Source organism: Mus musculus, chromosome 7 (genome assembly GCF_000001635.26).
Source record: "Mus musculus strain C57BL/6J chromosome 7, GRCm38.p6 C57BL/6J".
Taxonomy (NCBI): Eukaryota; Metazoa; Chordata; class Mammalia; order Rodentia; family Muridae; genus Mus; species Mus musculus.
Genome location: NC_000073.6, coordinates 45,443,272 through 45,457,798, shown reverse-complemented (window position 1 = coordinate 45,457,798; position 14,527 = coordinate 45,443,272). Strand labels below are relative to the sequence as shown.

General features: G+C 48.6%; 1 protein-coding gene across 1 annotated transcript in view; it reads right to left on the bottom strand.

The window, feature by feature from the left end:
- Positions 1-1,181: 1,181 nt before the first annotated feature.
- Gys1 (glycogen synthase 1, muscle) overlaps positions 1,182-14,527 on the bottom strand; it is a 21,779-nt gene continuing 8,433 nt past the window's right edge. Inside the window, exons 8-16 of the mRNA NM_030678.3 lie at positions 14,165-14,271; positions 13,108-13,167; positions 12,942-13,020; positions 9,788-9,901; positions 9,420-9,546; positions 6,141-6,236; positions 5,885-6,048; positions 2,897-2,977; positions 1,182-2,758 (exon numbers count right to left, since the gene is read on the bottom strand). Coding sequence (NP_109603.2) covers positions 2,432-2,758; positions 2,897-2,977; positions 5,885-6,048; positions 6,141-6,236; positions 9,420-9,546; positions 9,788-9,901; positions 12,942-13,020; positions 13,108-13,167; positions 14,165-14,271 — 1,155 coding nt within the window. The 3' untranslated portion in view covers positions 1,182-2,431. The remainder of the gene's footprint in view (positions 2,759-2,896; positions 2,978-5,884; positions 6,049-6,140; positions 6,237-9,419; positions 9,547-9,787; positions 9,902-12,941; positions 13,021-13,107; positions 13,168-14,164; positions 14,272-14,527) is intronic.

The window sequence follows — 14,527 nt, the reverse complement described above, 5'->3', positions numbered from 1 at the left end:
AGGTCGTAGGAGTCTGTAGCCTGTAGCAGTTTGCCAGTCCTTGGTTTATGTTACTGTGCAGGGAAGTGAAAAGGCTTAAACATCCAAGTTCAGAAATGAGTTAAACATACAAGTAGAAGGCCAGGAGGTGAGCAAGCTGAGCCCTGGGTGCTGGCTGAGCGAGGGTGGGGAGCCAGGGTGTCTTGCTGGATTCCGAACTAGATGCTGGGCCCATCAAAAAGAGGATGTGAAACTTGGGACCATTGCCCAAATGGGAACTAAACCATTGCAAAGGGGTTAGAAACATGGGAAGTTGGTGGGGTGGGGGGTGGAACACCGGACAATACTGCTGTGTCAGCTCACACTGGTTAAAACAAGTCCAAGGGTCGTATGAAGCCACATGATAGGCCCTTGGCTCAGTATTATGCCATGGCTCTGGGGAAGCAGTCATGTGGACAGGAAGATGACCCAGCACTACAGGTTTCTTCTAGTCAGGCCACTCCACCCCTAAAAGCATGAGATTGATAACGGGAGGGTTGGGGGTTAGAGCAGTAACTCCAGTCATGCACAGGTCACTGAGGCTAAGCAGGGAGAACCTGCTAAAGGGATTCTGGCAGCGATGTCCACGTGGGAAACAGCATTGAGAAGCAGGAACAAAGTCCTGCGGCTGGAATCCAGTTTCTCACTGTGTTGCGGGGACATTCTGCTTAGGGACATCTGTCCCGGGCTTTTCACTTTTTCAGGCTAGATCTCACCAATTGCTCAAGCTGGCCCCAGAAGCTCTAGTCCATGTAAGCTTTGAGCTTTGGGTCCTTTGACCTGTGCATTTGTGATTTCCCCAAGGGTCCCCCATGTCGGCCACCGTCTACCCAAGGTCACTGGGGCCAGTGTTTGCCACTTGGATCTCAAATCTAAGCAGTCAGATGTACCTTTCCTAACAACAGCACGGGGACCTCAGAACAGTAACCCAGATCTGCACAGAGTAGAAGTCTATGGAGCTCGTAAGAGCAGAACCAAAATCTGGGGGAAGCTGGCACTCCTGGTAATGCCAGCTCTTGAGAGGCTGAGATAGGACTGCTGTGAATTTGAACCATCTGGGGGGGGGGGGGCAAGGCAAGATCCTATCTGTAAAAACTAAAATACAGGACTGGGGAAGCAAGAGAGACCCACCACACCACAAGAGCTTATGTCCAGCCACAGTTGGCATTCTTAAATACAGGTGTATTTTCTTTTTTTTTTTTTCATCTCTAGACACACTCCAATCACACACCTTCTGCCCTCCCCCTCCCAAATGCAAACCAAAGGCACTGGGCCAGACACAGCACACGTGAGGAGGGGCCCGCCCATTCACTGAAGCTTGCAGGCAGAAAGGCCTCGAGGTACATGTGGGGCTTCAAGAAGCCGGTGGGCTCGGTTTTGTATCAGGAAAGGGGACCGGGGTGCAGCACAGTGACAAAAGACTCCTGATTCAGCCACTGGGACCCAGAACCCAGTGGTTTCACAGTGGGCTGAGCACTTGTGGGGTTGACAGACATTCTGCCCTCAATGGAGGCATTCCCTAGAGGGGACACTGGACCAAGGAAAAGAAGGTCTGGTCCAGAAAAAAGGCAGAAAGGTGTCTGGTCCAACTCCGCATGCTCCTTTGAAGAACACACCCAGGGAGGCCAACCTTGCAGCATGTCCCAGCATCGCAGTCGTGGGTTGAAATGGAGGACCGTGAGCATTCCACCACCTTTACTTTGCTTTTGAGACAGTGTCTCATGTTGCCCAGTTTGGCCTTGAACTCCCTATGTAGCAGAGGATGATGGCCTTTAACTCTTGATCCGTCTACCTCTACCTACCGAGTGCTGGGATTACAGATGTGTATCACCGCACCAGGTTTATGAGGTTCTAGAGTTAGATCCCAGGGCTTCGGGCATGCTAGACAAGCAATCTGTCGACAGAGCTACTGAGCTACCTTGCAGGCTGATTTTCAATTATGTTAATCCCTGAAATGTCCTAACTCTGAACTTGGCTGATTCGGGAAGCCACACAGAATCCAACATGAGGTGGTCCCAGAGGCAGGCCTGAGCAAAGCATACTCTGTATGATTATAGGATCAAACGAAGAAGCCACAGCCTGGAAGCCAATAAACCAGGTGTCCTAAAACCTCTGGCATTGAAAAACAATGGCAGATGCCTGGCCTCTGGGACCCAGTCTAAGCCTGGAGACTCCAGATCAGTGCACAAAGAATGCATCCTGCAATCCAAGAAAGGCACGGCGGCGTGGAGTGCGGGAACTCCAAGATTGGAGCTCAAGGGCTGGAGTGTCTGAAACAGAGGTTAGGCTATGGACCACACTGGGTAGGGGTCCCACTCAAGAGTCTGGAGTGGGGTTCAGGCACCCTCCCATCTGCATAGGCCCTCTGCGAGAGGAGCACTGGACAGGCAGGGAATGGGATGGGGGTGGGAGCTTAGTTGCGCTCCTCACCCAGGGAACTGGTAGGACTCAGGGGCTCAGTGGGTGTGCTGAGTGAGCTGGAGGGCCCAGTGTCCACCGAGTTGCTTCTCTTGCTGCCACCTGTGGAGGAGGAACAGGAGGCCCTGCGTGGCCACTCAGGTGCCCGGATGTTGCGGCGGTCCTTGGCAGCCTCCTCTTCCTCATCATAACGCTCACTGTCTTCCCCCAGGGGTCCATCCCGTGGCTCTTCCTCATCCTCACTCTGGTGTGGGCTGGAGTGTCGAGACAGTGAGGGCGACGGCGGGACGGAGGCTGGTCGTGGGTACCGGTACCCCTGGGTCTGCATACCCAGAGCAGGCACAAACCAAAATGAATGGGTGCCATTTAAGTCCCTAGAGGTGTCCACTAACTGTCAACCCCAAACCAGCCTGCCCCAGCCCTTCACTCCTGGCCCAGCGTCGATCCCGGCTCCACTTACCGCATCTACCTCATGGGGTTCATAGGTGAAGTGGTCTGGAAAGGCCTTGGCCAGAGCCATGTGGCGCGCAGACATGTAGTACTAGACAGGGAGGGCAGACAGCGTCAAGGACAGAGGCTACACACCTGGCTTCAGGCAGATAAACCCCCAGCACTTTTTTGTTTGTTTGTTTGTTTGTCTGGTTTGCTTTTTGAGAGTTTCTTTGTGTAAGTCCTGGCTGTCATAGAACTCTGTAGATCAGGCTGACCTCAAAATCACAGAGATCTGCCTGCCTCTGCCTCCCCAGTGCTTGGGATTTATTCAAGGCCATCAATGTCCAGCCACATTTTTTCTACACAAGCCCAGCCACACACCCCTCATTACTGGTGGACACGAGGCAGGGTCTCTACCACTGAACCACTTCTCTGGTGGATTATAGTTAAGGGTCTAAAACCTAAAGGCACGCCCAGCTCCCCTGCTCCACCACTGAGCCATGCTCTCCACCCGTCACTGCTGGAGTCCCCAGCAATCTTCACTTGGTAACACTGGTGACTTTCCTGCCTCATCCTTCCAAGTAGCTGGATGACAAACCTGGGCTGGTGGGTACCGATGGCCACACCTTCTTGTATTTTCTGTTTTGCGTTGGGAATGTTACTACGTGTCCCCTAGCTGGCTTTGAACTTTGAGCCAGGCTCCAATTGCTATACCTTTATACAGATGAGCACACTGGGCAAAGTTATCTCATCTCTCCTATGCAAATGTTCCTGTGCAAATGTGAATGTTCCAAGTGAACTAGGCATGGACCATGCTCTAGTCATACCTTCCTACAGGGCAGGTGAATTCTCAAATACTCTTTTGGTCACACAAATGAGAACTCTATCCAGATGCTATTTCTAGATTTTTTTATCTTTTATTTATTTATTCATTTATGTATTTATTTTTTGTTTTTGAGACTGGATCTATGTACTCTTGGCTGTTACAGACCTGGCAATGTAAAAGAAGCTGGCCTCAAACTCACAGAGACCCACCTGTCTCCTGTCTCTGTCTCCAAGTGCTTAGACTGAAGGTGGGCACTCTAACACCTTGCTCTCTTTTCATTTTTGATGTATGTATGTGCGTATGTATGTGCATGTATGTGTGTATGTATGTGCATGTATGTGTGTGTGTATATGTGTCTATATACAGAGGCCAGAGAACAACTTCAGATGTCATTTCTCAGGCAAAATTCATCCTGAATTTTGTTTTGTAAGATTTATTTATGTATATGAACATATGATGTGTGCTGTCATGTGCCTGTGTGTGGGGACTAGAAGATGACATTCAGTCTTTTGCAGCTGGAATTCCAAGTGTTTCTGAGATGCCAGGTTATGTGAGTGCTGCCTGATCTCTTCCTAAACACACTGAGCCATCTCTCCAGCTTCTCTGTCTCTCTGTCTGTCTGTCTGTCTCTCTCTCTGTTTCCTTTTTTCCTTGAGGCAAGGTCTTGCTATGTAGACTAGGATGGCTTTGCACTCACAGTCTATGCCTGTAAAGTGCTGGGATTAAAGGCAGACAACCCCACACCTGGCTTTCACCTTGTTTCTTGAGGCGGGGACTTGCCATAAATAGGATGCTGGCTGTCCAGTGAATCCCAGGTACCCCTTTTTTCTTTCTTTCTTTCTTTCTTTCTTTCTTTCTTTCTTTCTTTCTTTCTTCCTTCCTTCCTTCCTTTCTTTCTTTCAGTTTTTCGAGACAGGGTTTCTCTGTGTAGTCTTAGCTGTCCTGGAACTCACTTTATAGACCAGGCTGGCCTTGAACTCAGAAATCCACCTGCCTCTGCCTCTCAAGTGCTGCGATTAAAGGCGTGCGCCAACACGCCTAGCTCTTTCTTTCTTTTTTATTTATTTGTTTGCTGAGACAGAGCTTCTTGCCTTCTAGCCTTGCCTGTCACTGAACTCACTATGTAGATCAGGCTGGCCTTGAACTCAGAGATTTGCTTCCAGAGTGCTAGGTACCACCACTGCCTGGCCCCAAGTATCCTCTTTTTCTTCTTTTAAAAGACTTATTTATTTATTATGTATGAGTACACTATAAGAGGGCATCAGATCTCATTACAGATGGTTGTGAGCCACCATGTGGTTGCTGGGATTTGAACTCAGGACCTCTGGAAGAACAGTCAGTGCTCTTAACCTCTGGGCCATCTCGACAGCTCCTCCAGGTATTCTCTTATCTTTACCTTCCAGTGCTAAAATCACAGGGATCATCATATTGGGATTTAAAAAAAAATATGTGTGTATGAGTGTTTTATCTGCATGTGTTCTAGGTATCAGAAGTATGTCTGGTACCCACAGAAGCCAAGAGGATATCAAATCTGCTGGAAGTGGAATTACAGATGTTTGTGAGCCACCATGTGGGTGCTGGAACTGAACCCTAGTCTTCTGGAAGAGCAGCCAATGCTGTGTCTCTAGCTCTGACAACAGTTTCTTTTTTGCTTGTTTGTTTGTTTGTTTGTTTGTTTTGTGCATTGGTGTTTTGACAGTGTGTGTGTCTGTGTGAGAGTGTCAGATCTTGGAGTTACACATAGTTATGAGCTGCCATGTGGGTGCTGGGATTTGAACCATTGAGCTGTCTTCTTCAGCCTCACATCACTTGCTTAAAGAGACAACAACTACAATAAGCAGGAAACTTTGATCTATTTCCAGCCTCTTTGTTTCTCTATGTAGCTCTGGCTGTCCTGGAACTTACTTTGTATCCAGGTTGCCTCTGTCTCCTGAGCTCTGTACCACCACATCAGGCTATCTCCATCTTCTCTCTCTTTTTTGATTTTTCAAGATAGGGTTTCTTTGTGTAACAGAGTCCTAGCTGTCCTGGATTCCCTCTGTAGATCAGGCTGCCCAGGAACTCACAGAAATCCATCTGCCTCTGCCTTCTGAGGGCTGAGATTAAAGCATGCAGCACCACGCCCAGCCCTATCTCAATTCTTTAAGGCTACAGAACCAGAGGAGGCCTAGGAAAGGAAATCAGTCATACCCGGCCCAGGTACTTCCAATCTAGCAAGTCCGACAACCGTTCTGTGCGGTTCCGCTGGATGATGCGCTGTCGCCGGCTCTGCTGGCAGAAGCTGTACAGGAAGGAGGTGAGCTGTGAGCATGAATCATCCAGGCTGCGGAACCTCCGATCCAGAATGTAAATGCCTACAGAGGCAGGAATCAGGATTTGTTAACGATAACAAGAGTCTGAAATGGGGACCAGCGCCCGCCATGTTCTGTCCTCCCTCTGCACTGACCGTAAGCTGAGGGATCTGCGATGTGTTCCTCCATAAAGCAGCCAAAGCCGGAGAGGTTGGTGGAGATGCTGGGGATGCCCATGACAGTGCACTCCGCTGAGGAACCAAAGGTGGGAGGGGAAAAAAGGCTACTCAGTAGCCTGCCCTGTTAGAGATGGCTCTACATCGCCACCTGCTGGCAACTAAACCAACCGCGCCTGGCTACACCCGCAAGGGGCCTCCCCCATTTCTAGGAACCAAAGAGCCTTAGAAAAGTGAATCTGCGGAAACCTGTGATAAAGAGGATACTTATTTATGGAACGCTAACCAATGCTGGCTCACAGAAATAACTTTACTTAACCATCACGGCGTTAAGATTCGTATCTGTGTGTGTGCTCGTGTGTGCATGACACGGCTTTAGATTATGACATGATCATGAGGTTGGTTGTAGTTATTGTTTTAAGATTTATTAATTTTGGGGCTGGAGAGATGGCTCAGCGGTTAAGAGCACTGACTGCTCTTCCGAAGGTCCTGAGTTCAAATCCCAGCAACCATATGGTGGCTCACAACCACCTGTAATGAGATCTGGCGCTGTCTTCTGGAGTGTCTGAAGACAGCTAGAGTATACTTACATATAATAAATAAATAAATCTTTTAAAAAAAGATTTATTAATTTTGAAGCCGGGCGTGGTGGCGCATGCCTTTAATCCCAGCACTCGGGAGGCAGAGGCAGGCAGATTTCTGAGTTCGAGGCCAGCCTGGTCTACAAAGTGAGTTCCAGGATAGCCAGGGCTATACAGAGAAACCCTGTCTTGATAAACCAAAACCAAAAACAAAAACAAAAACAAAACAAACAAACAAACAAAGATTTATTAATTTTTAATTTTTATGGGTATGGGTGATTTGCCTACATACATGCGCCATGTGTATGAAGCACCTGTGGAGGCCAGAAGAGTGTTGGATCCCCTGGAAGTACAGTTAGACTGTTAGCAGCCATATGGGTGCTAGGAATTGAATCTGGGTTTTTTATGGCTGTTTTATTTTATTTTTGGCTTTGTTTTTTTGTTTGTTTGTTTTGGGGGGAGTTGAGACAGGGTTTCTCTGTATAGCCCTGGGGCTGTCCTGGAACTCACTCTGTAGACCAGGCTGGCCTCGAACTCAGAAATCCGCCTGCCTCTGCCTCCCGAGTGCTGGGATTAAAGGCATGCACCACCATGCCCGGCTTGTTTGTTTTAAAAGATTTATTTATTTTATGTATGTGAGCACACTGTCACTGTCTTCACACACCAGAAGAGGGTATCAGCTCCCATTACAACCCCACCATGGGGTTGCTGGGAATTGAACTCAGGACCTCTGGAAGAACAGTCAATTCTCTTAACGGCTGAGCCACCTCACCAGCCCTTATTTTTGTCTTTCTTGAGACAAGGTCTTACTATATAGCTCTGGCTGTCCTGGAGCCCACTGTGTAGACCAGGCTTGGCCTTGAACTCACAGAGGCCCACCTGCCTCTGCCTCCTGGGTACAGGGATCAAAGGCATGTGCAACTATACCCAGCAAATCTAGGTCCTCTAGAACACAGTATTCTTAGTTGCTAAGCCATCTCTCCAGCCCCACCCCCTTTTTAAAGACAGAATCTTATGTAGCTCAGGATGGCCCTGAGCCCACTATGTAGCCAAAGATGACCTTGAACTCCTAATCTTCCTCCTCTGCATCCCATCAGTTATCATTAGAGGTGCACATGCTCTTTGGTTGGTTTGCTTTTGAGACAGGGTCTTACTGTGTAGCTCAGTCAGCCTGTGGAATGATAGATAACTCTCCTGCCTCGGCTTCCCCAGTATGCCTCCACACCCAGCTCACAGCCCGTGTCCACTGGTGGTAAGGAAAGATCTGAGTGAGATACAATGGCAGCAGCGTGTGATTCCAAGGTTCAGGGAGCTAAGGTAAGGACTGCCAGGTGCTCAGCTTGGCAGACAGAGACCCCATGGTAGTTTCCCAAACATTATCAACTTTTTTTTTTTTTTTTTCTGAGACATGGTTTCTCTATGTACCCCTGGCTGTCCTGGAACTCACTCTGTAGACCAGGCTGACCTCGAACTCATGGACCTGCCTGCCTCTTCCTCCCAAGTGCTGGAATTAAAGGCGTGCACCACCACCACCTGGCTCTATTATCATTTTAACCAGAGCAAAATGATTTGCAAGTGACTCTCAAAACCAAGACCTGCTTGTTAATGTCCCCCTCATAGGAGTGGGGGCGGGGCGGGGAGCAGCAATTGGGATGTAAAGTCAATAAATAAATTAATAAAGATTTAGAAAATGAATGAATAAACATAATAATGAACTAAAAAAGAAGTGGGGGTGGGGACGTTAGACCTTCTCTGGAGGTTCTAGCCACTCCTCCCAACATCTCCTTCCCACATTCACCCCTCACACAAGCTCTGTAAGGAAACTTAATTAACTTACTGTGTGTGTGTGTGAGTGTGTGTGTGTGTGTGTGTGTGTGTGTGTCTGTGTGTGAGTGTGTGTGTGTGTGTATGTGTGTGTGTGTCAGTGTGTCTGTCTGTGTATGTGTGTCTGTGTGTGTGTGTGTGTCAGTGTGTCTGTCTGTGTGTGTGAGTGTGTGCTCGGGAGTGCAGAATTGAAGAATATGTCTAGAATACAAGGAAAGGTAGAGGCAGGGAGGTCAAGAGTTCAAGGTCACCCTCAGACACCTGTGAGCTGGAGGCCAGCTTGGGTATCAGAAAACAAGCGGGCCTAAAAAACAAAAATAAGGAGGAAAAGCCCCACAGGATCCTCTCGGTGAAGGAGAATTACACACAAGCAATTCTAACTCGAAGCTCAGGGCTGAAGAGAGGTGAGGAGAGGAAGAGGTTGAGCAGCACTAGGGACCAGGAGGAGAAGCTCAGAGGGTAGAGGGCTTGCCTGGCAGGCACAGAGCCCCAGCTTCTACAGCCCGCACTGCACAAACAGATCACAGTGGTGTAGCACTCCGAATCTGGAAACAAGATCAGGAGTTCAAGACCAGTCTGGGCTACATAGCAAGTCTGAGAGACACCGGGGAAGGCCTGGTTCATGTGCAACTCCAACATCAGCAAATTGGAGCTGAGGTTATCAGTGTCGACGACCGGAAATGAACATCAGTCATCTAGTCTGAGCTCTGTAGCCTTCTGTGAGACAAACATGTGACACATGGATACAGGATGGGTCACTACCATCATCTTGAAACAGAGGAACCGTGTTGCAGGTTCATGCCAGAACTGAACAGGACCCAGCAATCCGCCACCCCTCACCTCCTGTACTCACCTGGTGTGTAGCCCCAGGGCTCATAGTAGGAGGGGAAGACCCCAAGGTGACAGCCGCGGACAAATTCCTCATAATCCACGGGGAGGAGAGGGCTTGTGGAAGAAAGGAATTCTGGGTGAAAAATCACCTGTCGACAGAGGAGAAGGGCTGAGCTACTTCTAGCCACCTAGAGTAGCCCAGAGAGGGTACATTTCTCTAGAAACACACAGCAAGTCCACAACAAGCTAAAGACTTAAACTGAATTCATTTGGCTTCAGAAGCCAGGGTTCTTTCTAAACAGTACAATTGACAGACTAGGTAGAGGAGAAGCATGATATCCAAGAACCCTTTCCCCAGCCACACCCCACCAACCTCGGGCCAGCCCTGACCTTCACACGGTCGGCACTGCTGTTGAAAAGGCCAATTCGGCGGATGGTGGTCAAGATGGGGTCTGAGGAGTCGTCCAGCATGTTGTGGGTGCACACTGGTGGGAAAGACTGCCGCTGTAGACAGGAGACATGAGGGAGGGGTCAGGGGAGGGAGGGCGGTCACAGGGCTCTGAAGAAGCTACCAGCAGAGGTCAGCATACTCCTGACTGGAGCCCGACTTTTAACTATCACAAGCAAAGCTAAACCAAACCAACAAAAAAATCCCAGCTAAACAGAGGCACTCCACATCTTGTGAGGAAATGTCTGTGTTTAGTTATATAGTCTTGCCCGTCAATAACAAAAACTCAAAGAACCTTACCAAGATGGAAGCAACCACGTAACTTGAACCAAAATGACATCAGAATGTTGACTCCACTCCTCCCTCCCCTCTGCCGGTGGTGGGGGGGTGGGGAGGAGTTGGGGGTGGGGAGCTCTAAAGAACTGTACCTACCCCAGCCAAGTGTATAGCTATGTCTATTTGATAACAAGCCACAAGGACAGCTGGGAGTTGTAGTTTTCTTTTTTTTTTTTAAAAAAGATTTTTTTTTTTTAATATGTAAGTACTCTCTGTCTTCAGACACAGCAGAGGAGGGCGTCAGATCTCATTACAGATGGTTGTGAGCCACCACTGCCCGGCTGGAATTGAACTCTTGACCTCTGAAAAAGCAGCCAGTGCTCTTAACCACTGCGCCATCTCTCCAGGCCCAAGTTGTAGTTTTCTTATGAAAATCCACACCCTACCATCACCACCATCACTTCCAACCCCACTGCCCTACCCCCTCAGGGAAGGTAAGCACAATTTCAGAAGTCACCGCTGCAACACAAAGACAGACAGGAAATCCCAGCCCCCTCTTTTTTTTTTTAAAAGACATTTCTTCTTCTTTTTTTTTTAATTAATTTTTTATTATATGTAAGTACACTGTAGCTGTCTTCAGACGCACCAGAAGAGGGCGTCAGATTTCATTACAGATGATTATGAGCCACCATGTGGTTGCTGGGATTTGAACTCAGGACCTTCAGAAGAGCAGTCAATGCTCTTAACTGCTGAGCCATCTCTCCAGCCCCCCAGCCCTCTCTTTTATGACAAGTTCTTTACAACTGTTCCATCATTATGTTATTAATGGGCCCACTCCTGGGTGGTATGAGGGTGAAAAACTACAACTCCCAGCAGCCCCATGTAAAAGGCTTCTTCATGAGTAAAGCTGGCTGCTTAACTTCAAAAATATTTTGCCCAAAAACACATTCTACCTCATTAATCCATGCTGGCTGTCTAGATCCCAAAACTCAGCCTCATTAATGCCAAACATAGGCACCAGCCCCTTGACCCACAGGAAAAAAAAAAGAACTCTAACTCCCAAAAGCCTCAGGGGCCAAGGTCAATATAATACAAAATACTATGGGAGTTGTAGTTTTCATTTTGTGAGCCACATCTCCCTAATGTTTCCTGTCCTTTTAACTCCAACCCCAGGAATCAGAGGGTTCTGTGAGAGGTAAGACACAGCCACGGAGCTGGGCTTGGTAGTGCATGCCTTTAATATTGGTACTCGGAAAGCAGAGGTAGGCAGATCTCAGTTACAGGCTAGCCTGCTCTACAGAGTGAGTTCTAGGACGGCGAATAGTGGCTGATGAGCATTCAGTGTTCTCCAGAAAACACTAGGTGTATTGACTTGCCTGACTCCTATCTCCTAAAGGCCCCTTAAACTGCTACCCTTAACACGCCCCAGGGGCAGCAGAAACAGAAGTTGTCACCTGGGGGCTTCTGAACGTTCAATAAACTATGAAGTCCCCAAAAAGAAATGTACCTTAACAGAGAACAACCTTCTGCAAGGCTGACTGACTGTGGAGATGCTGGAATGTGGCAGGTAGAGAGTCTAATTAGACTCTGTCTCATAAAAATAAGGGCAGGTGGGGTGGCACACACACCAGCACTCCAAAGGCAGAAACAGGTGGATCTCTGAGTTCAAAGCCAACCTGGTCTACAGAGACAGTTTCAGGACAGCCAGGGCTACACAGAGAAACCCTGTCTGCAAAGGCAAAACAAACCAACAAACAACAACAACAAAACACCACCAACAACAACAACAACAAAAATTGATCTTGGTCTAGTTCAGTGCTCCTGAATCGCCCGCCACTCTTTGCTACCTGTCTCTAATAAGGGCTGTGACTTAAAACCTTTAGGGGTGCAGGAACTTAAAGAAACCCTAGTTTTAAGCCGGGCAGTGGTGGTGCACGCTTCTTTAATCCCAGCACTTGGGAGGCAGAGGCAGGCTGATTTCTGAGTTCGAGGCCAGCCTGGTCTACAAAGTGAGTTCCAGGACAGCCAGGGCTACACAGAGAAACCCTGTCTCGAAAAACCAAAAAAAAAAAAAAAAAGAAACCCTAGTTTTCACCAAGACTGGAAATGCCCCCAGACATAGAGCTGAGGTTCCCCCTTTCTGTGCCCCTTCTCAGCCTGATGTCTCCAGCAGTCTCTCTCTCTTTTTTTAAAAGATTTATTTATTTATATGTAAGTATACTGTAGCTGTCTTCAGACGCACCAGGAGAGGGCATCAGATCTTATTATGGATGGTTGTGAGCCACCATGTGGTTGCTGGGATTTGAACTCACGACCTTCAGAAGAGCAGTTGGCGCTCTTAACCACTGAGCCATCTCTCCAGCCCCAGCAGTGTCTCTTTAAAATTAATTTATTTGTTCACTTTACATCCCAATATCAGCCCCCTCTCCTCCCATTCTCCCCTCATCATCTCTCCCTCACCCCTTCTCCTCTGAGAAGGGGACCCCCTGGTATCCCCTCCAGCAATGTATTTTAACAAGGCCTTCATTCATTACTGTCAGTGTTCTGTTATCATAAAAAGCCACACGATCGTCACTGTGTTGGAACACTGTAACCGGAATCTGTGTTCCCAATCCATGCTTATACTTGGTTCCGGAATAAACCATCTTACCCTTTGTGATGTGGTGGGTGTGTTTTACTATCGGTATTTCTCTGGATTTCAGAACTGGACCCTCTGTAAAGGGCCACCAAAGAGAACAGAACTCCCAGAAACCTTTGCAGCAAGAGGCCTCAGCAAATGCCAGAACTGGCCAGCACTTTGCTCAGGGGTAAAGACCATACCTGAGTGGCAAAGATGGCTCTCTTCATCATAGTGAAGTCCTCCTTGTCCAGCATCTTGTTCATGTCCGGGAGGCTCCCCCTGCAAGGGGAGGGGGAGGCATTTCAGAATGAAGTGACGGGATGGGTCAGGGCAATCATGGGAGAAGAGCTAGGGGCTGACACTCACACTAAAAGGGATTCGTAGAGCTTCCTCCCAAATTTCTCCTTGACTGTATTGGCTGTGTCCCTGGAACGGAGAGAAACAATGTCACATCACAGCCACTATGTTCTGTCAGGCATTGTGGGCACCAGAGAAACTTCCGTCTGGGTTCAGAATCCACACCCCGGGGGACCTCAAACTGGAAGATGGGGACCTGGAGACTGCTTGAGTTCCTTGAGGTGGCTGGGAATGGTGGCCTTTCCTCTCCAACGTCAGTGACTCCTCTTGTAGATGAGTGTAAAAATAGAGTCAACCTCAGGTGGTTGCAGAGGAGTCCGAGAGGTCAGGGAAAGCCCAGCACACAGAGAGCCTTCCAGAAATGTCAGCTATTATTAGGGTTAGAATGAGTCTTGGACAGAGCACTGCTAGGCCCTGTCTTATAAACAGGAGGAATAATATTCTGAGAGGAACACCCTGGCACACAAGTTCGGAAAGACTGTCACCCTACTGTCTCATGACTTACGATCCTCCCAGGGACATGCCGACCCAACCACACCAGTCTCTTCTCTCTCTCTCTAACTGCCTCCTGGCTCAGTATGCTGCCCAGTATGACCTTGACCTTTTGACCCTCCAGCCTCCACTCCCCAAGTATTAGAATTAAGAGAAATGGACCATCACACCCACTTTATGCCGTGCCGGGGCTTGTGAGTGCTGAACGCCCTACCATGAGCTACATTTTCAGCTCTTCCTCATTTCTTAAACATGCATCTGCTGTTCCCAGGGCTTAGAACAGTGCCTGCCTCGTGGTAGATATTCAGAGCCTGGTGGGCAGTGAACGGGTGGGTTTCAGAGAGCAGGAAACAGGCTCCGTGAGGATTCGGTGGTTCAGCAAGATAACAAGGAGTCAGGTCACCTCACTGTGTGATGGCTGCCCTGATTACGCGCTCACACTTGTCTGCCCCGCCACATGCTTTAAGAGAGGAGTTCACTAGGAATCCTGATCATGTCAGAGATAGCCAGAGAGAGATAAGATATGGCGACTGCAGGTACGAAGCCCACAGGGTCCTGGACAAGGATTGCTGACCATAGTTGTTTGCGCACGGCTTGGCCCTTCAGGGTTTCCACGTTGAAATTATTGGTCCGGGCCGGCATGATGAAGAATGCGACAACTGTTTGCTCACTGCCATTCACCTGGGGACGGGGATGAGAGGGACATCAGGGTTGTGGACTCAATCATGCCTTTGCTGCTAAGAATGATGGGACTTCCGATTTTCTTTTTCATAATAATATAGGGGATTAAAATCAAATCTCTAGAATACGTAGGCGCTTTACCACTGAGCCACTCTCCTGCCCCCTCACTGGGCGATTCTAGGCAGGGGATCTACCACTGAGCCACACTGCCAGACTGGTTTTTATTTTGATACAGCGTCTCAAAATTGCCCAGGTC